The sequence below is a fragment of the Pterocles gutturalis genome, unplaced genomic scaffold, assembly GCF_000699245.1.
Source record: "Pterocles gutturalis isolate BGI_N339 unplaced genomic scaffold, ASM69924v1 scaffold15719, whole genome shotgun sequence".
NCBI lineage: Eukaryota > Metazoa > Chordata > Aves > Pterocliformes > Pteroclidae > Pterocles > Pterocles gutturalis.
In genome coordinates, this window is record NW_010136005.1 from 13,136 (window position 1) to 33,264 (window position 20,129).

Here is a 20,129-nt window from a genome sequence, read left to right on the forward strand (position 1 = left end):
CGTTACAGGGCTGCCGTGGGAATGAAACAATATTGCCGGGCACGCTCATGCTTTCACCACGTTTTATTTAACAACAAATAATTTTTCACTAATTGTCTAGTGCAGAAGCTCCACTGTGTTCCGAAGTTGCCCAGCACCGAGGGAACACAGGAAAAAAGTCCTTCCGATGGCAAACTGAGAACTTGTACAGAGTTTTTCAAGGCAATTAAATAAACCAAATGAAGGTTCATTTCCGTTTTCAAACAAGAGGTAGGGAGGCACAGGGAGGAGGAAACACTGGCAAATCTCATGGCAGCACCTGCTTTAGATCCATCTCGAGAGATGAGGTGAGCGCTGTAATCCACACGGTGGAGGTTCCAGTCTGGGAAAGTTGACGCTTCCTTCGCTGTAATCCACATGGTGGAGGTTCCAGTCTGGGAAAGTCAACGCTTCCTTAAGCCGAAGGTGGCTCCCAGCTGCGAGGCTGCGCTTGGGCTGGGTTTGGTTTTTCCAGATGAGGTTTTCACAGTCTCTCTATTATTCAAAGTTCTGAAGAGGACGGGGAGTAGGCAAATGCTGTCACAGTATCAAAAAGTCTTTCAAAAATGAGTTTGTTAGTGAGAAAAGCGTGGTTTGCAAAGAACAGACCGTTCACATTGGGGTGCCGGTCCAGCCGGCTGCACCATGTTGCTCGTGAGCAGTTCAAGAGGTAGGTCTGCTCAGACGGTGACTTTCTCCATTACGCTGTCCGTGACGTGCACCTCGTCAGCTTGTACCGTCACCGTGGCCGACTGGCCGCAGATGTGCTGGTGGTCCTTCCAGTCCTGCCAGGGAAGAGCAGATGCTGAGGCCGTGACGGGAAAGGGCCCTTGGGAGGTGTGCAGCCTGCAAGGGCCACTGGACGCTGGCTGCTCAACCCAAAAACCAACCCAGGACAGCAGTGCCAGTGAGGTTGTGGAAAATTGACTAAAACAGTCAGAACCTTGACTAAAAGCCTCTCCTGGAAGGCAGCTCACGACAAGCCAGCACTCCTGAAGGACAGCGCCACGCAAGGAGTCTTAGTTCAGCAAAGGCGAGGAACACAATTCCTCCCAAGACTGACTTTAACTTCTGGTCTGAGCTAATTCACTGTTTACCAAGAAGCAGCAGGGAAGGGTTGTAGAAAGTGCTCCCAGCTACCTGGTCCCCACAGCTCACACGATGAGGTGTCCCTGCCCTTGTTTCTGGCGTTACTCTGATTTTTGGATCACCTTTGAGACAGTGTGTGCAAATCTTGGGACCTTCCCTACCCATTAGATTTGGACCCTGACCCACTGCCCTCCCCCATCACAACCGCCCGCTGGGAGATCGGCTGGCTGGGGTTTGCGATGCCGAGGCTGCCGGCTCGGGCAAGGCTTGTGCTCTGGCTGCCTGTACGACACGGAAGTGCTGCTGCCTGTTCCTCTCACTGTGCTTGCGCCCATCAGGCAGCAGGCAGAGCCTCCCAGCTCTCCCCAGGGTCACCCAGTCCTCCCCAGACGACCGAACCTGCAACTCACGAACAAGCCGATACCTTCCGCTGGCAGAAAGTGGAGCAGTAGTTGACTTTGTGGCATCCTGTGCACTCGTTCGTTGCCTCTCGGCCGCAGTTGACGCAGGACTGCTGTGAAAATGGACACAGAGTGACCAAGTCAGAGCACCGACAACAGGGAGATCACCCAGGTGTACCCGGTGCTGTAACGTGGCGCGACGCAGGAGCAGTAAAGCCCCATTTATCTCTAATATAACCTCGACACACAAACCCAATGGGCCCAGTGGCTTATGGATGTGCCTTCAGAGACCCGATCCCCATCCGATACCCAAGCTCTGAGTCTATCTCCAATTTAAAGGCTCAGAGGCAGGTTTGGTTGGTGGTTTGGTCTGGTTTACAATCCTGCGTACGTCAGAGAGAGGGTCTGAGGAGGGACAACATGAGTAGGCATAGGGATGGGACCCATCAGTTTAACCTTTCCCTGTTTTTTTGAGAGGAAAAGGGATCTGCTCCTACGGGCTGAGCAGGCCTCCTCCTTTGCCAGTCAGCAGCACGACTATGTACAGTGTCCCAATGGGGAAACGGAACACAGGGGAGTAAAATTAAGAAAGCGGTAACAGAGGCAAGGAGTTAAACCTAAAAGTAAGATGAGACAGGATACATGGAGGAAAAATCACGCCTGGTTTTTAAAGGATGTTTTTGTGTCTATCGCTTTAATCTTGTACAGTGACATCAATTAACATAACCTGTGTATTTAGGGGGGAATAGCATTGAACTATCACAAAAATAAGCACTTCACAGAGCACTCTGTTTCCAGCTCATTAAATTACTGACAAATCATTAGCACGTCAGAGCAGCAGTGGAGGCCATGGCGGGACGTGCTTCTGGGCTGTGAAGGCACTGTTAGCGGGGTGCTCAACACAGAGGCTCCAGTTCTCACCCGCTCCTTTCTTTTGAGCACAACCAACCTAACAACCAGCGCCCTGATTAACACCCACTTCCTCACACCATCTGCTCCCATCCTACAACAATTAACAGTTGCTGGGACTGAACTCTATTCGTATTCCTGATGGACAGCCAGGGATTCAGGCCACCAACAAGGGGCTTTAAGCTGCTCTTCGGCCTTGCAAAGCCTGTCCCGAGGGGGTAATTGATGGAGGCTGTTCGTAAGGGGTAGGGTATTGGAAAATGCTGAAAAGACACAGTGTGTGCACTTGGACCTGGAGATCTCTGACCACTGAACACCACCTGCAGCTGTGAGGGGGTGGGTCCAGAACTAACTCAACTTGTACTCCCATTCCGGGAGCCAGAGGGAACCCCGCAGTTCTGAAACCCATCTCCCAGGACAAAAAGGAAGAGAGTTTCCTTCCTACCACACCTCAGTGACGGCAGCCATTAGAGCTGCAGTTCTCAGAGGTGAGCGAGACCCATTAACCCGCCCAGGTGACGATAAAGGATTGTGCAAACCTGGAAGGCCTGGGAAAGGGGACGCACTCTGCTCCGACAGAGCATTAGTTCCACTCAGGAAAGCTCATTCTCTGCCCGAAGGCAAGGCCAGATACAGAACACACAAATTCTGTGGCAGTGATAAAATACTCAGCATCTTTAAAAGGAGAAAGACAAATAACAAAAGATGCTTCATACAACAGGAGACATTCCAGCTCACCTTGATGATGATTTCTGGTTTCCCATCCACATCTTCCGTTTGTTGAAATAACTGGTTCTGATATTGCTGCAAGGAAACACACACCAGCCTCGTCACTCCACAGCCGGGAGGGTTGAGAAGGGTGCTCTGCACAGAGGGTCCCGACACCCCACTTGCTTCTGGCAAGCCCCAAACTGCAGCCCAAGAAGAACCTCACCCTGCCCTTAGGAGAGAGGTACTGTGCCCTTCTGTGGAGACAGGTGAAGTCTGAGAAACCGGCCTGAGGGGACAAACTGCCAGGTCAGTACAGCATTCACCCAAACCCCCTCTCCTCACTCCTCCTTAAACCAGGTGCCTTGTCACTGCACCCCCACAGCAGAGCCTAAGAAGTCAGCAAAGGAAACATGACGGAAATCCCAAGGGAACAGGGCCAAGTGCCATCTCCTTGGGACAAATTTTGGGTCAAGTCCAGTGACCCTAATTCACGAGCAGAGAAGAGTCTGAAGGGATGGATGGCATAGCCCAGTGCTGCTGAGAGACGGGAGTCCTGAACCAAAGGCATTCAAATCCCATCCCGATTAATGTGCCAACCCTGATCTAAATCCATCTGTAACAGTTAAAAACTAAGAAAAAAGCCAAACCCCCACCTTCAGACAAAGCAAGTTTATCCAGGAGTGCCTATGACCCAACACGTAAGGAGATGAAAGGCTTAATTTACACGTGTCTCCATGACCTGACATCCCAGCATTTATTCTCCTGTGAAATCCCAGCCTTCAAAACCTTGATATTACCATCACACAAATTCAAATTAAAAAACTCCAGGGAGACGGAGGAGGCAGCAGGGAAGCCCCTTGCTGCACCCTGCAGGGGGGTGACTGGGCTCTGCCGTTATCTGACAAACAGGCAAGACCAGCAATCAGCGGGACAGCACTCACGCCCAGCACCCCCGCTACTGCGCAGGGGAAGTGTGCATATTTCCAAATGACTATTTTGCAAATCAAAGTTTTGTGCAAATCAAAGTTTTGTACAAATCAAAAGCATTCTTGCAGAAACAGGGAATACACCGGCAAGCTGGAGATGTGGCCTCTGGCCTAAGAATCAATCCTGCTGCCTCAGGAAGAAAATTACCCTGGTTCTTGAGAGAACCATTAACGTCAGTGAGCCCCGGCCGTGGAGCAGCTGGGAGCCAACGCCGGGTGCTGCAGCCTCTGCCCTCTGCCACCCCGCACACAGGCGGAGAACTGCGCTGGCAGGAAACTGCAGATCCTCAGGAAAGGTTAAAACGAGCTTCCCACTGTTAAGTGAAAGATGAATGACCCGTGTTAATAGTACTGGCCTAGGAAAACTGCGTAATGTTTCTAAACTTCTCTTTAGTGAAGAAAGTGGAAATACCGATGCCGAAGCCTGCGGTGAGCTGGCCTTTCAGCCCAGCTTGGAAACCTCTCACACACAACCCCTGCTCGTACCGTCCCCTCTGCAACAGCCCGCGCAGAGACGGTGCCAGGGCTGAACACGCAGAATTCCCGTTCTGATAGAGTGCCGCAGCTCCAGAATTAAGACCCTTCCCACTGCCACACTCCACTCCATCCTCCACAAGAGCGGCTAATCCTGTTCTCCAGGGATGTTGCCCAGGAGAGGCACCAAGGGGAAGCCCAGCCACCGCTGTTCTGTGTGAGCCAAATCAGCGCCTCCACCTCTGCTCCCAGCCCCCAAACCTGCTGATGGAAACCCCCCGTTTCACCCCCTCCTGTCTCCTCTTTATCCATCCCCACTGCGAGCCCACTGGTTCTGCACAGCCCAGGGGTGAGGAATTCGAGCCATGCAGGAGCTATGGAGAAGGAAAAGGAGTGAGAAGAGAGAGGATCAAGCCAGGCACATCCCGATGTCTCCCAAAAACCGCTCCAGAAAACCGATAACCTCCGATTCTCCACTGTTTTCCCTGCTACGTTGGAGCACACAAGCCATTATTTGCTTACCGCAGCTACATTTCTTAAATGCCCGACCTTTTTTAGGTTAATTTCATACTCTCTAGCCCTGAATTGTTTTAATCTTTCTAAAAAAGAATTCAGATGGTCCAGCTGTCAGCTGATTTAATCTTCCACCTTGTTTTCAAATGGGCCGGGCTCTGAAGGCATCGCTGCATTACACAGAGGGCTATTTCAATTACAACACTTGTCAGATTGCGACACTGATTCTTTTAAATTGATACTGAAAAACTGTTTAACGCACTTCTTGAATATCCTTCTCATCTTCCAGCAATGTCTTCTGGCACAGAATTTGGTGACTTCATGTATTCTCCCCCTCCTAAAGTTTATCTGCTGTAAATGATGGCTTAATGCACACTTTAAAAAATTACACTGCCAAAGCCCGCAGACCTCTGTGTGAAGTCCTGTCTTTAACCCGTTCCTTTTGGGCCAGTCCTGAAAACTGTCAAATATCTCTTGCAAGAGACAGGTTGCCCAGGAAACCATGATCCTTAAAAAAAAATTTACATCAATCAAAAAGGACAAAGATTGCAACGGAGTGCAAGTGAGGACTTCCAAATTACAAAATTATGTGCAAGAAAAACTCTGCTGGTGAAGCCTTTAGCTCCAGTACTTGGAACCTGACCCTGCAGTTGCTTTGGCACAGCTCAGGAGGTCGCCAGGCCCCGACACAGGGCACTATGTGGCTGTCATCCTACCGGTGGGGAGGCAGAGTGAACACCCCTCCTGTCAGACATGAGAGAATGGCAGACATGTATTTTTCCGTATTTTCCCTACCTGCCTATCCAGACAGGCGTTTACGTTCCTCCTCTGCACAACACGGTGCCTAAATGCTCAGCACGCCCCAGTTCAGCCTGCCTGTCCTTATCTCAGTGTTTGGAACTGCAATCAGGGATCCAATCCTCCTGCAAAGCTCTGATTAGACATGCCATCTTAGGGAAGAAACGGGACTGTAGATGCTTCTAATTTACGCTACACTTAGAATATTTTACGGTTTTCACTTGCCACATTTAGCAGATCCCCTTCCCGCCACAATTCCTCTCTGATGTTGGCATTTCCACCTTCAAAACCATACAAACGAGGGGAAGAATGTATTCCTAAGAGTCCTTTCAATAGTCCTGGATAATATCATTAGCAAGCGTGACCAGAATGAAACAGTGGTGTCTGCTCTTCAGCCTCACTGGTAAGAGTGTAAGTGTTCAGGCAGCACAAACACCTCCCCTGCTCAAAGGAAACCCGGAGCAAAAGCCTGCCTTCCACACTTCAGAGCTCTGCAAGTCCCACGAGCACTTGCCGCTGCTCAGTACAGAGTGCAACTGCTGGGAGTTACAGCGAAGCCAACCAAACTGCTGCTGTACGGGAGCAGACTGGCTCATCTCAAACACTTAATGAACTCCAAAGCTCGTTAAACAATCAGTGAAACACAACAGAGTGAGTGCTTTGCTATACACCACAGGGCATAGAAGCTGTGATTAAAAATTCTGAATGCTTAGTTTATTGCTCTCTAGGAAGATGGAAGCAAAACTAGCACACAAGGAGTTTTCCTACATTTGCTGTTCTTGCCACTTCTCTACTTAAACTCGGGCTCCCTTCAGACCTCCTCTGCAGGGCAGAGAGCACTGGCCCCAGCGCTGTCCCGCTCTTCTGTCGGAAGGCAGAGCCCCCCTCCCGCCTTTGCAGGGATGACAGAGGGGTACGGTCAGGGATATGGTCGGGGTACCGACAGCAACAAGGTCAAAAGTGCCTGAACTCAGCACCCTCAACAGCCGGGACAGCGAACTGGGGAAGAGCTCTGCACCGCTGTGAAAACTAAGGAGACTACTAGTTACAGTCATGGCAATGAAGCCTGTGCATCCAGCTGGGAACCAGCCTGCTCCCCACAGCTCTCTGTAATCCTGCGGTGTATTAAGTCACTCTTCCAGGAAGAGCTGAGTCTACAGCTCTATTATCATTTAATCTGCTGCACAGCCCTTGCCCTGCAGCTCTGGTACAATGACACCGTCCTTCCCTTCTAAATACCCAGAACATCCAGCTGCACAGGAATTCTGCAAACTGGTGGCTCTCCGACAGAGAAGCACCCACACTGCTGCGTTCACCGTCTCCACTCCTGCAAACGGAGGAGGTGGCGAGAAGGTTCCCCCCATTTGTTAGCCCTTGGAAGCTCTGCCAGTGGAACAAACACAAAGGGGTGATAAAGCGCCTATTTCCTTTGTATTAAATTGCTCCAGCAAAAATCAACAACCAAGGCAGCAAGACACCTCCTTCCCCCTCCTGCATACCTCGACTGCCAAAAAAAGCAGTTTGACCACACACATACTCTGGGTGGGAAAGACACTTGCCTTACGAATCAGGGAAACATTCATGAGATCAGAAAAGCCCCTCTGACCGACACAAAAGCAGACAGCCAATTATTTTACATTTATCCTAATCGCTTCCAATGCCAGCCCTGTACCCAGAAACCCAGAGTTTTTTCCAAAAATGGGATTCACTAGAAGGAATTCAGAAATGGCTACCTCCAGATGCTGGCTCACAGCAGCCAGCTTGAGAACTGTTATTTGGATATTAAAAAAATAGCACCGTGAGCAAGTGGTTTTGTCAAAATAGAAAACTGTGGAGGTACCCAATACACAATGAGAATGGTAAGAAAACAAACTGTATAACCGGGGACTCAATAGTTACCGGGAAAAGGACTCCTCGTGCTCTCTTTGCCTTGTAAAGCCAGCACTTCAATCAATACACAGGAGTGACTTCAACTCCCATTCCTGGGGCAAGAAGCAGCTAGAACTACACTGAAGCGAGCTGGATTTGGGTCGGGGGTGAGGGGACTGGACTCTGAACAACCATTCCAGAAACCACGGTAAGGTTAAACAGAAGGGAGGACAGCACATGAACGGGAAAAAGAGCAGAGAGTGAACTTAAACAACATCAGATGTTCAGCTCTAAACTGTGTCAAAGCTTCCAGTTTTTCGGTATCCCACACTCTACACAGCTTTTTAGCAGCAGACGGCCCACACTGGAGAGCAGCACGAACACCCATTCTGCCCAGGCAGAACGCAGGGAAGGGTTAGACTCCCAACATATCACACACCTGCACATCAAGGATGCAGCGTACGGAAGAGTTTAGCAGAGACAATGTGGCAAAGAATGTCAAAGACGCTGCAAGGACTGTCCTAGGGGCTCTCAGTTCCCAGCAGTCTTCCCACACATACTTCTTCAAGGCCTCCTGCTGCACACCCGTGCCTACGAATTCAGTGGAAAGCTGACGTTAGCCAGAACGCGGATGGCAGCAGCAGACAGCGTGGTGCACAGGAAGGGAGTTATCAGCGATCGACCACAACACCAGTTTCGCAGGACGTCGCCCTCCACTGCTCTCCCTCTCCAGCCCACACCAGCAGCTGTGGATGTGGGGGAGAAGGGAGCGCATTCAGCAGCACGTGGAGCCAGGCTCAGGGTGCATGCACGAATCCAGGGTCCCTACCATGCATCCATTAAAGAGAAGAAAAGCGGGGAGAACAGGGCAGTCCCTAGAGATAGCTCCTTACAGAGGAGAGAAGGGCCACTGTGTACGAGCCAACGTTCCTGTAATGCCAGCTGGCCTCGCACTCTTACCACAGGACTCGTGCAAGGTCAGCTCTGCTTGCACAACACTCAGCAGACATGTCTAAGTTTTACCGCTTATCTTTCCCATAAGCTCTACAGCGTGCTGTTCTTTTTATCCCTCTGCCTCTTTGGGCCACTGAAAGCCTCTTTAAAAGCTCTTCTCACTTGACATAGAGAAAGCAGCCACCGCTCGGCTGAACACTCACCATCCCTCCTGCACCAGGTTCAGTGCCCATGTCTCATAAATTTAAGGACGGCTGATGGGACAGCTCAGGACTCGTAACACCAAACAGGTGGTATCACCAGCCTGCTTCCCACAGCTCCTGCAATCCTAGAGCACTCTATTCCCTTCCCCCTGATATGAATAACTCGGAAAGATTTCTCTTGGTAATATACTGACCCAAGACAGAGAAACAATTTCTGATTTCTACCGTTACAGCCAAGGACACCCAGTGAGGTGCGACTCTTCATCACTCAGCCAAAAAGAGGCCCTTGGCTGAGTCTTCTCACCCTGCAATCCCAGAGCACTCTACTCCCTTCCCCCTGATATGAATAACTCAGAAAGATTTCTCTTGGTAATACTGACCCAAGACAGAGAAACAATTTCTGATTTCTACCGTTACAGCCAAGGACACCCAGTGAGGTGCGACTCTTCATCACTCAGCCAAAAAGAGGCCCTTGGCTGAGTCTTCTCACCTCCTCTGGCGTAATTTACCTCTTTCCTCTCCACATCAGCTTGAATTTTTGCTTGGGTGACAGCAGCCTCGCGGAAGGAGGAGCTGGCCTGTTTGGCCTGTTCAATGAGAGTCTTCAGCTGCTGGGCGGTGTGGAGCAGGGAATTGACCATCTCTTCCAGGTACAGCCAGCTCCGCTGCTCCGTCACTTCCAGCCCGTTCACCACCGAAGGGGATATGGCTTTGGTGGGGGTCGGGGGGGGCACCGCCAGGGCAGGGAGTGAGGTTAACACTGAATATAAAGAAAGAAAAAGAAAATATATAGAATTAGGGTGTGTCATTTCCATAAAGGGGAGAGTGGGGTGCGGGGGGGGTTGTTGTGTTGTTTGGTTGCTTTTTTAAAAAATATGGTCTGCAAAAAATTCCAGTCTGGCTAAGTTTTTGCTAAACAGAGCTACCTTCTGTGACCCGAAGTGTACAGAATGGGTCTGTGCAGAACAGGCCCCCGGGGCATTCTCAAACCCAGAGGACAGAAGAACAGTGTACTCCTGGCCCTGCTGTTTCCTCTGGGAAGGAATTAACACCTCCCAGCACTGCTGCAGAGAGGCAGAGGCACAATTCAGCAGCAAAAGCAGCATTCCCAGGGGCTCCTCTGCCCCTATCATCACAGTGTTCCACTTGATGTCTCCCTTAACTATTGCTAAGTGAGGTTAGAGTAAGTAATTCACTGACCCAATGCTTTTCTGAAACATTCTAAAGTCACAATGCAGACGTCAATTCTCAGGATGCAAAGCTACAAAAAATAGGCATCGATCCACACCACCACACTCCCCAATACCTCCTGAATTCTGATCTTATCCCTGGCCCAAGACTGGGATAAAACCAAGACAGTTATCATCACCTCAAAATTATATGTATTACAAACATGCACTTTCTAAAACCATCAGCTAGGAAGCTCTTAAAAAAAAAACCCTCAGTAACTGTAATTTCTTCAGACTCCCCTTCATCCTGGATCCTACCCATAAAACAAACTATGGCCATAAAAACATACAGATACTGCAGTTTGTAGGAAGCCACCGGAACGAAGCTAAACTCCTATCCTGGTAATCTGTAATACCACCAACCCCCCTCAATTATCATGGCTCTGCAGCCCTCCCTTTCCTAAAGCCTGTGTTAGAAAATTAAAAGTCCTAGAAAACCAGCAACACCTGTCTTAGCCTTACCTTTGCAAATGTTTTTAAAACCCAGCAGTTACTGTGTCACTAGAACATCTATTTTTCACAACACTAGGCTTGCCTAGACACTGCCAGACCACAGTGAGAGGGAATTAAATCTAGATCCAACAGCACACGGTGTAAGCTCACCTCAGGCAGCATTTCCAGGAATAAATGTTATCTGGCTTTACTGGCCTTACTTTTCCAAAATTTAACTCTAACTCTAGTGATAAGTACTTGCCATCTGCCATAAAATTAAGCCCAAGACATTCACATCTACCAACAACTGACCTCTTAATTCCCTGCTAGATTGTTTACTAGAAAAAAAGAGAGCACCACCCACCCTGGAGCTGTGCAGTCCTATTACCCCAAAATCTACTACTAGTCTATTTCAGGATTTTCCCTCACGTGTTTAGGTAGAGTTTCAGAAGGATTCAGCACACAGAAAAAGCAGTAAGTAGGCAGGCTAAGAAACCACATTCCTTCCAGGATAGTTCTGCATTGTCAAGGGAAGAGCTGTCAGTATTGCAGGCGCCACAAGGCGATTAGCTTCCTTGGTTTTTAACTAGTGAGTGCCACATTGATACAACAAACACAGCACTGTGCCCACTGATGGATTCTGTGGCTGAGCACAGCTGCTGACAGACCTTCAGCAGCACTGAGCCTGAAGTTTAATTTAATCCTGCCCGCATCCTGCCAGTGTCTGCTTGCCTTTTAGAAGCATTACTCTGAACACCTTGAGCACCTCTGCCGGGCAGCTCCTACTCCTGCTCCCACACTGCTGATGCCACCAGAGGGAATGCCCTGGCACTGTCCTTGAGCATCTCCAGATTTCAAAGGAGTGCCCTGCAGCCAGCTGCAGCTGCCACTGCTGGGTACTGACCACTGTCTTCATTAAAATGGGCCACTACTGGAGCCAGATTCTTTGCCTTGAAACCAGAGTTAAGAAAAACAAAGCCTTTATTCTCGTTTACTTTATTATCAGCCTCCCATCCAATCAGTTTTGGATGGCACTGCGGATATTGGCACGCTGGTCTGTCTGAGGTGGCTCCAAAAAAAAAGGCAGAAACAAGCCTCAAAGCTCTCTCACTGAAGGACAGGGACACAGCACAGCAAACTGCACAGCCCAGGTAGAAACATACAACAGCTGACTCCCCCATGCCGGAAAAAATCTTCTTGACTACACTTCAAATGGTACTTAGATGTCAACAGTAAATACTGTCTGGAAAAGAACCGCCTGTAAACGCTGTCCTTCACAACAGCAGGCCACCACACCTCCCTGCCCAGCAGCCAGCCCAGCAGTTCCACCCGCTGGGAACCCCTCCTTCCTAAAGCATCTGTAAGCAAACAAGGCTTCCTGCAAGACTGCACTGAACACCCAAATGTCTTCCAAGACAGCAACTCATTGAAGTGGACAAACATTTTAACCCTTTCCAAGTCAGTTTTTCATGCAAGCAGCAAAAGCTGGAAGAATCCAGCAGAACGAAGTCTCAAACCTGACTGTACTGCAGGTCACTGTGTGTCAGCCGTGCGATCTGTTCTGACCCACACATTGCAAGTTCACCACGCAGGTAAAGGGACATTTTACGCTCAGCAGCCCTTAATTAAAGCAGTAATTTCCATCAGTTTGCACATGACTGGCACAGAACTATTTGCACTTAGACACGAGTAAGAGATAAAGTGTTCTTTTAGCAGTAGCTGTTTGCAGAAGAGCCTTTCCCACTGCCACATTTCCAGCACGATATTTATCACAGCGTGGCATTTGATAACGGGAATTACTTCCGATTCCTCATTTTGGCAGAGGTGTACCAGTCAAGAGCAAGTACAAACCAGTGGTGGTGGGGGGGAAATATGTTTAATTAGTAACATCAAGATCTGACTAAGACTTAAAACCAACAACAAGACTTCATTCCAGTCAGAGCAGGAGCTGTTCTGAATAAGTAATAAAAGGTCGCACAGAAGGGAGAAGGCAGGCTTTAAAAAAGCAAAGACTTCAGACTGCACCGAGGAATACAGCATGTTTACATGATCTTTTCTTGATGTCTGAGAGAACAGTAACAGGGACCAAAACCCGCCTGTCTTACAGCTCCTCTGTGCCAGCAAGACCAGTACGTATCAGAGTAACTTCACAAAGTTGGAAACGAGGAAAGGCAGGGGGCTGCAAGGTGATGTAGGAAGCAAGACCACAACAACCTCCTCCGGCAGAAACCAACAAATCAAAGTTCTCAATAACTGAGTGATACACTTTCCAAAGAGTGTAAAATCTCTTTGTCCAAATCTTAATAACCGCAAAACTTGTAAGCAGAACAGAGCAAAGTGGATGTTTCTGCCTCAACCTTTCCCTTTGCTGAGAAAGAAGATGAGAGAGTAAATGCAAGCACTGCTAATTGTGTCCCACGTTACGGACATAAAACATACCTATTTTGGGATGAGATGTTGGCAGCGCAGCTTCAGGAAAAGGTGAAATCTGACAGCTGTCCTGGTAACTTGGATAGTGAGGTTCTGGGTGACTGACCCTGCACGGCTGCTGGACGTTGGTGTCTTGAACTGCAGAGGAACACGGGCGTGATGAACACTGGATAACGCAGCTGCCAGGCATTTCTTACGCTTTGTTCACCCGTATTTTTTTTACATTTTATACAATTTCCTACACTCTATGATAATCTCAGGGGTTGCAAATGAGAAACAGCAGCATGATCTCACACAGTTAACAAGCAAGGCAACTTTGTACTGATTTAATCTCTCTGCTTTCACTTTCAAAGGCAGAGGTTAGCTGGCTGCCCTCCCGCACACCCCTGTATTCACAATCATCACAGGACTCCAAACGATGGTTCTCGGAGCAGGACGGTTCCCGCAGCAGAGCTCACAACCCTGGGTATGAATCAAACTGAAAGAACTGAAATGTATGTCACGCATTTATATTTTGTTTGCTTTACTCTGACATTTTTCAGAAGTTTTTAATCATTTTTCACTTAGTTTCAACACTCAGCTAGTTTTCTATTTTTTTGTGCAGCATTTAAAATGCATCTTCCTATAGAAATGGGCATCCAAACAGTTTTTCTCTCATTCTCACGGACGTCTAGCAGACATACACCTGAACTCTTACCAGTGGCTCCAGTGAAAACATCACCCTGGGACGGACTTTCCGAGATAATCGCTGTGGCTTCCACCGTCGATGCACGGGCAAATGTCAGAGCACCAGAGGTAGTTATCTGTCCAGAAGGAGTCACGGTGACTGGAAATACCAGAAGTACTTTCATAATTAACACTCGGCGCAGAGGCCTGGGTTCTTTAGCTGCTCATGTCCCTGTTCTGAATCATCCAAAGCCAGAGAACTCACAGATCAGCACCAGGCCTGTGATAACCCAGGTCTGGATCACAGCTACGCCCAACACAACTGGAAATGGGAAGAAAAGCCCCGTTTGGCTTCTGAAGGCACTGCTGGCCTCCTGCAAGCCCCTGTTTATTCTCTGGGTGTACGAGGCCAGAACGCTCACTTAGAACATCCCGCCTCCCAAATCACCACCTTTCCAATTACTAGATGAGCAAAAACTTAACACCTACCAGAAACATCCAGCCGGGCCACAAAACCCATCAGCTTCTGGCTTGCCCTGATTTATTACAACTTTAGCAAGAGTGGATCTTACTACTTAAAGCGACATAAAAACCCCATGGATTACAGCCCATTCTGTGACAGTTTGGTTAGCTGAGCAATTCTAGCTGCCTGTCTGCACAGAGCGATGTAATATGCTTGGCCAATGCAAGTCACAAAATCCTTTTGGAAGAATATACCCCAGTGGCTCCAAAATGTTTTAAACCCTTTTTAATCAGGATTAAATAATCTGGCACCATTACTTGGTAACGGGCTGGTTCTGTGGCACACTGCTCAGCCAGAAGGGTCTTTTTGCAAACAATAATTCAGTTTAAAGACACGGAGACTACAGTTTTATGCCTTTTTTATGTTATTTTTTGGATTTCTGTTGCTTCCTCCCCAATTCCCTTTGTAATGTTACCATCCAGATGATGCTCGTGTGATGAGGGCAGCAGGACACACGAATGTGACTGGGAACGTGTGAGCTGGATGAGCTTGCAAATTAATTTCTGTTCTCACACAGATGGTTTGACAATCAAAAACGGTAAGTAACAAAGAGAGTCTGGAATGTTAGAGAGGAATCTGCAGATGAAAGCATCACCTTCTGCCTCTTTTATTAACAACTTTCAAGCTGTGTATTTCATTCCAGCGGCTTAGAGCCTGCTTTTCTATATATGTCAAGAAATAGCACAAATTCTACTCCACAGCCCCCACCAGCTCCTAAAGGGCAAAACCCAAGCTCAGGGGATGGAATGGGGATTTCTGGCAGAGTAGAGGAGGACCAGCCTTCCTCTCAACCTCATTTTAACAGGAGGAAATTTCTCAATTGTAATTTGTGAAAAACCTACTGGAAACCCACTATGGATCAAGGCCGGGACTCCACAACTCCCCTTTCACTGCCAGGCTGAGAGAACAGGAAGAGGGGGAAATACAACGCAGACCTCCCTCAGAACAAAACATGAAACCTACTGCTCACTGCAAAAGGACACTAAGATGCTAAGAACCGAGTCTTCTGGAGATCTAGAGTTGCACTATTCCCTACTCGACTTGCAGCCCAGTTGTGGCAACACTGTGCTAGCTTCTACAAAATAGGAAGTGAATAACCTAAAGTCAATAAAACTAATCAATGAAAATGAAGTGGCAAAGAAAAAAAGACATTTTTCTCAGTTGGCTAGCTCCAAGGGGCCACTGACAGACATCAAATATCTAGTGTGGCAATTCTGCACCAAAAAAGGAAAGCAATTTTTACCAGGAGAAAAGAACCTACACGTAGCAGCAGCTGTGGCAGGAAGCAGAGTGATGTTTTTGGGGCAATCCTTCTTCACTGGAGTTGCAGGCATTTCATTTTCTTTTTTCCGTCTTTTATATGGCACAAAGAGTCGTACAGGACCACTCTACACAAAACAAAAATTAAAAAAAGAAAAAAAAAAAGAAAAATAAAAAAGGAAAAGGCATTAGCTGAGGCATCTCTCTGAGGACTCTGGCTTTACTCTCATCTTCCCAGAGGCAGCTAAGGTCAAGCAGCACGTATTCCCATGGAAGGCAGGCGGTTTGCAAGAATTGAACAAAAAATTCCTACTTCTCCAGGAAGTAGCTAAAGTCAAGCTAAAGACTCCTGCTTTCAGGACATTAACCTCATTTTTGAAACAAACAAACAAACAACACACCAAACCCCAAAACAACTAACCAACCAACCAACCCAAGCAGTTTAATATGGAAATATGGATCCAACATGGAGTATTACATCACTTCCGTATAAAACATTTTTTGCAGCTCAAAAAATTGTGAAATTTGAGACAAAAGTGACAAATAGCTTTGTCATCTCCAAAAGGCATTTTACATAAATACATTATTTAGGAAAGAAAAAGAAAGAAGATCAAAAGCATTAACTATCACCCAGTTTTACTAAGGCTGCATGCAAGAGCGCTGGCAGTTCCTCGTCTCCTTTCTTGGTGAAGCATGGACAAAGCACGCTGCAACCCCAGGACTTGTGAACATTTCTAGGACACTCAGAACCTGCTCGCAAATGGCTGTGGCAGCTTGACTAATTGTTTTTAAACTAGTGGATGTAAAACCTACAACTCACCAGAGTCATGTCGTCACAGCAAGCAGCACAGGTGCATGAGGCAGCATGAGGATTTAAAATCCCATCCTGAAATGAGAAGATTACTAGTTCAGCATTAGTCACCAAAACCACCGAGAGCAGGACTGTATCCTGCTAAAAGATTCTGACAGCTCCCAGGGAGATGTACCCACTCCTAGATTCTCAAATCAGAAGGCAAGGATATGTGAATTTGAGACTCTATAAAGTTTTGGCCCAAGCAGAAATCAACTGTCAACCTAATGGCAACGCCAAATTCTCCATGAGACTCCTGGACACTGCAGGAAATAAAAGACCCAAAGCAATACTCAGTGAAGAATGTGTTTATCAGGCAAACAAAGTTAAGCAGATGAGGTTACTGAATTACAGTATCATGGCTGAGAGCTTACTTCTCAATTTCTGCCCTACAGCTCAAGGCTGGACTTCATCCTGCGTCAACTGTAACCCCATTTCAAGTACAAGCAAGATTTGTATCATGTTATTTGAAAACATATCTAGAAAAATTCCTCTCACTTCACTGATTCTCAACCAAACCAAAATGTTCCTTCCAAGCTGCCCCACGGCACAATCGCCCATAACTCCGCAGGGGCAGCGCACACAGCTTGGACTCCACCTGCCCCCTCCAGCAGAAAGGAGGAAGCAAACTTAACCTTACGTGAATAAGGCACTGCAGCGGCCTCCCAGCATAGCGGATGCTCCTCTTCCAGTCTTTGCTGCTGGCTCGTCCCGCCATAGCTTCAAATTCAGTGGGGCTGTACCAGTTGTCCCCTTGCTTAATGCACCTACCACGGCCTCCTGAAACAAAAGCGAAGAAAGAAATTGTTAGTAAAGGTTAAGAATAATTTTGCCACTCTCCTAAACAAGTAAATACTGAAATTGGCAATTGCCAAATATGCCCATCTGCCACTTCTCCTCACTCTAGGACAACCATGCCCTTTATTATCTTGGCTGTGACAAAGACTGTGCATGTTTAGAGAGCTCCAACTTTGGGCCTCACCAATGCATCAAAAGGCTAGAAAAATGTACTCATCCACCATCAGTCTCTCTTGGATAAACACCATGAATTTAAGCCCTTCCTTAATTTACACTTAAACTTCTAATCCTTCTAGTGGTGAAGAGAACTCTACCCATGAAGCAAGTGCTGTGCAGTCAGGCTTGCCAACAGTTTCTGCTGCTGCTGCTTCTTCAGCTTTCCCACAGAGATAAAAGAGAAGAGGAGGGGCTAAGGCAGCTAAGGAGTCCCGTTAGGAGACAAGCTCTCTATTTTCTGTTCGAGCAGGGATTCTTTAGAGTTTTGTAGAAACACAGGTCTACTTCTGAGACAAAAAGAACATTAGAGGAGTCGACCTATTACCAGGGAGACTCACTGCACAGCAGCCTGTATCTTCACAGATTTAAGAGAAAAGTTAAAAAGCCTCTGAAGAAAGAGTAAAACAGATGAGAACAGCAATACTGAAAGGGACTAGCCTGGCTAGGAAACTGTCTTTTTTTCCCCCCTCACAATTGGCCCTTAAAAGTAGCCTGATTAAAAGAAGAGTGCACCACGTGAAGAAGAAGCCACCACACTTCCCCACCCAAGAGGGTCACTGTTACCTGAGCCAAGCCTGTTTTTATACAGAATGCCGCTGATATTCCGGCACCTCACCGGCAGTTCGTTCTCATACACAGACGGGTCCCAGTTATACTTTGTTCCAGTTTTTTCTCGGACAGTTGTTAAAGGGGCAGGAGGAGATTGCAGTCCTTTTGCTTTGGAAAGAAGAAAAGAAAGGTGACAGCAACCAAAAAGCACACTGGCTATACCTTCACACTCCCAGCTGGGCTGGGGCAACAGCGTTAACTGAGGCAGCTGTGGCCTCTCCACCACAACACGAGTTACATGGTGCGCCACAAAAAATTAAGTTTGAACATTCTGAAAATGACTGAAAAAAAAACAAACTGCATCTTAGGAAAGCCACTCTAATAGTGCATTAAACGCTGAGGTTGTAACCTGCAGTGGTGTAAGCCGCTGGCTCCATCTCCCCCTTCCCAGAGGCCGATCCTGTCAGGTGTTTTAAGGCTGAAGGTTTGCTGTGCCATCTTGTGGGCAGAGAGGAAACTGACAAGCAGACGTGGACAAAACCTTAGCAATAGAGATCAGCCATCAGGTAGCGCGAATGGGGATGAAACTATATCCAAGGACCCTTTAAACAGAATCCCTGTGCAGAACTGGGAGACTCATATTTTTGTTATCAACATTAAAATGTTCCATCTGCTTTTGGGGGTGGCATGGGTGCAGGAAGGTACGCGACAACCCAGCAGCAGGGCAATATTTTTCAAGAAGCTTATTTGCAAGGGTTAGGGCAAAGAATAAGGAAATTAAATATATTTCTGAAAAGAAAACAAAACAGAACAAATAAGTATTCTTCTACTCCCAAGGAATAAAAGTACTGTGTGAAGAAGGGACAAAATGATCTTCATAAGGCAACTGCATAATACTATGCACAGAATGTATTTTTATCCTAGAAACACAACTGAAGTCAAGAAAAAGTGACCCCTCTCTGAGAATGCCACTTCAAACCCAGATTTCATTATACCTGGTGTGAGAGGTGCTGATGGCCCCTTCAGCCCTGTGGTTTCCACAATGCTGCCGTCTGTGTGAACCACTATGAGAGTGGCTTTTTCAGTATTCAAGCTGTCCCCAATTTGGAGGGCTGTCCTCCCAGACTACAGAAGAAATAAAGAATTTAGACGACAGAGTTAAAATGTTTTTAGTCTTCCCACGAATCTTCTCAAAGGTACCTGAAAACACCAACCAGTATGGCAGTTCTTAGGGACTTTGCTAAGGCCCCCCAAGTGAAAGGACAGACTTACCAGCACATGTCCTGAAATTGAAGCTGCGTTTGCCACAGATGTAGTGAAAACATTGTCTGCGGAGGCACCAACATTGGCTACTGTCACTGTGGTGACTTCTGAAATGTAGAACAGACATGAAGTTAATATTCTTCTGCATCCAGAGAGCCTGATAAACAGCTAAACACCAAAAAATACAATTGCATTTCCTTCTTCCTTCCTATTCAAAATTAAATTTATTTTTCATGACACCTTTAAGTTGCTATAAACACAATCACTCTGATTTTCATTAAGCTTCGGGCTGAACATGCTTCAGCCTCCTGGAGACCATCGCAGTAGTTATCAGCATGCGATGAACTAACGGAAAAATGAATACTGCACCTGTACTAAAAAACCCCAAACGGTGATGCTTTTTATTAAAAGAGGGGTGAGCGGCAAACATCACGATAAAGAGAACTGACCCTCCCTCTGCCGTGTATTAATTTCTAGGGTGCCATTACTTGTATGCTTGGTCCAGTTAACAACTGTCCAAGCGTACAGCCAGCTGTCTGTATAGGTACAGCACATTTGACCGCCCAGCTAAAATAACGAGGTTTTTTCTACCACACATGGGGTGAGAAAACACCACTGAAGCTCACAGGGAGAACAATCGAGGTACGAAGGGCTCTGACATCTCCTGCGTGCCAGAGCTCGCCTTCACAATTCTGCATGTTTCAGGGCACGCTCTTAACAGGGTCAGACTCATTTTAGGTGTACAAAGACAGCTCTTGTTCATTTGACTTTACGGTATCTCATGTAAGAACGAGGAAGGTGTAGTTTCCTACGGGTCTGGCCGGCAGCAAGGCCTCCGCTGGGCCCTGCCCTCTCTTCGCTGAGGTACAGGACAGGGGAGGGCCCGGGGGCCAAGGGCGGGGCTGCCGGCTCCAGAGGCGGGAAGCGGCTCTGAGGCAGGAGCTGAGCCGGCAGCGCGGCTGAGGGAGCTGCGCATGCGCATTCCGCC

The 20,129-nt window shown here is 47.6% G+C and overlaps 1 protein-coding gene across 1 annotated transcript; it reads right to left on the reverse strand.

Annotated features, from left to right (window-relative positions):
* Positions 1-622: 622 nt before the first annotated feature.
* On the reverse strand, positions 623-20,083 carry DEAF1 (DEAF1 transcription factor; the record flags this gene model as incomplete). The annotated part of the gene is made up of 12 exons (XM_010082143.1): positions 623-803; positions 1,532-1,621; positions 9,435-9,685; positions 13,026-13,154; positions 13,714-13,842; positions 15,467-15,593; positions 16,286-16,351; positions 16,956-17,095; positions 17,894-18,040; positions 18,874-19,003; positions 19,151-19,248; positions 19,954-20,083. Coding segments are annotated over 12 exons (1,542 nt in total), but the record flags the coding sequence as incomplete, so codon positions are not given.
* Positions 20,084-20,129: the final 46 nt, after the last annotated feature.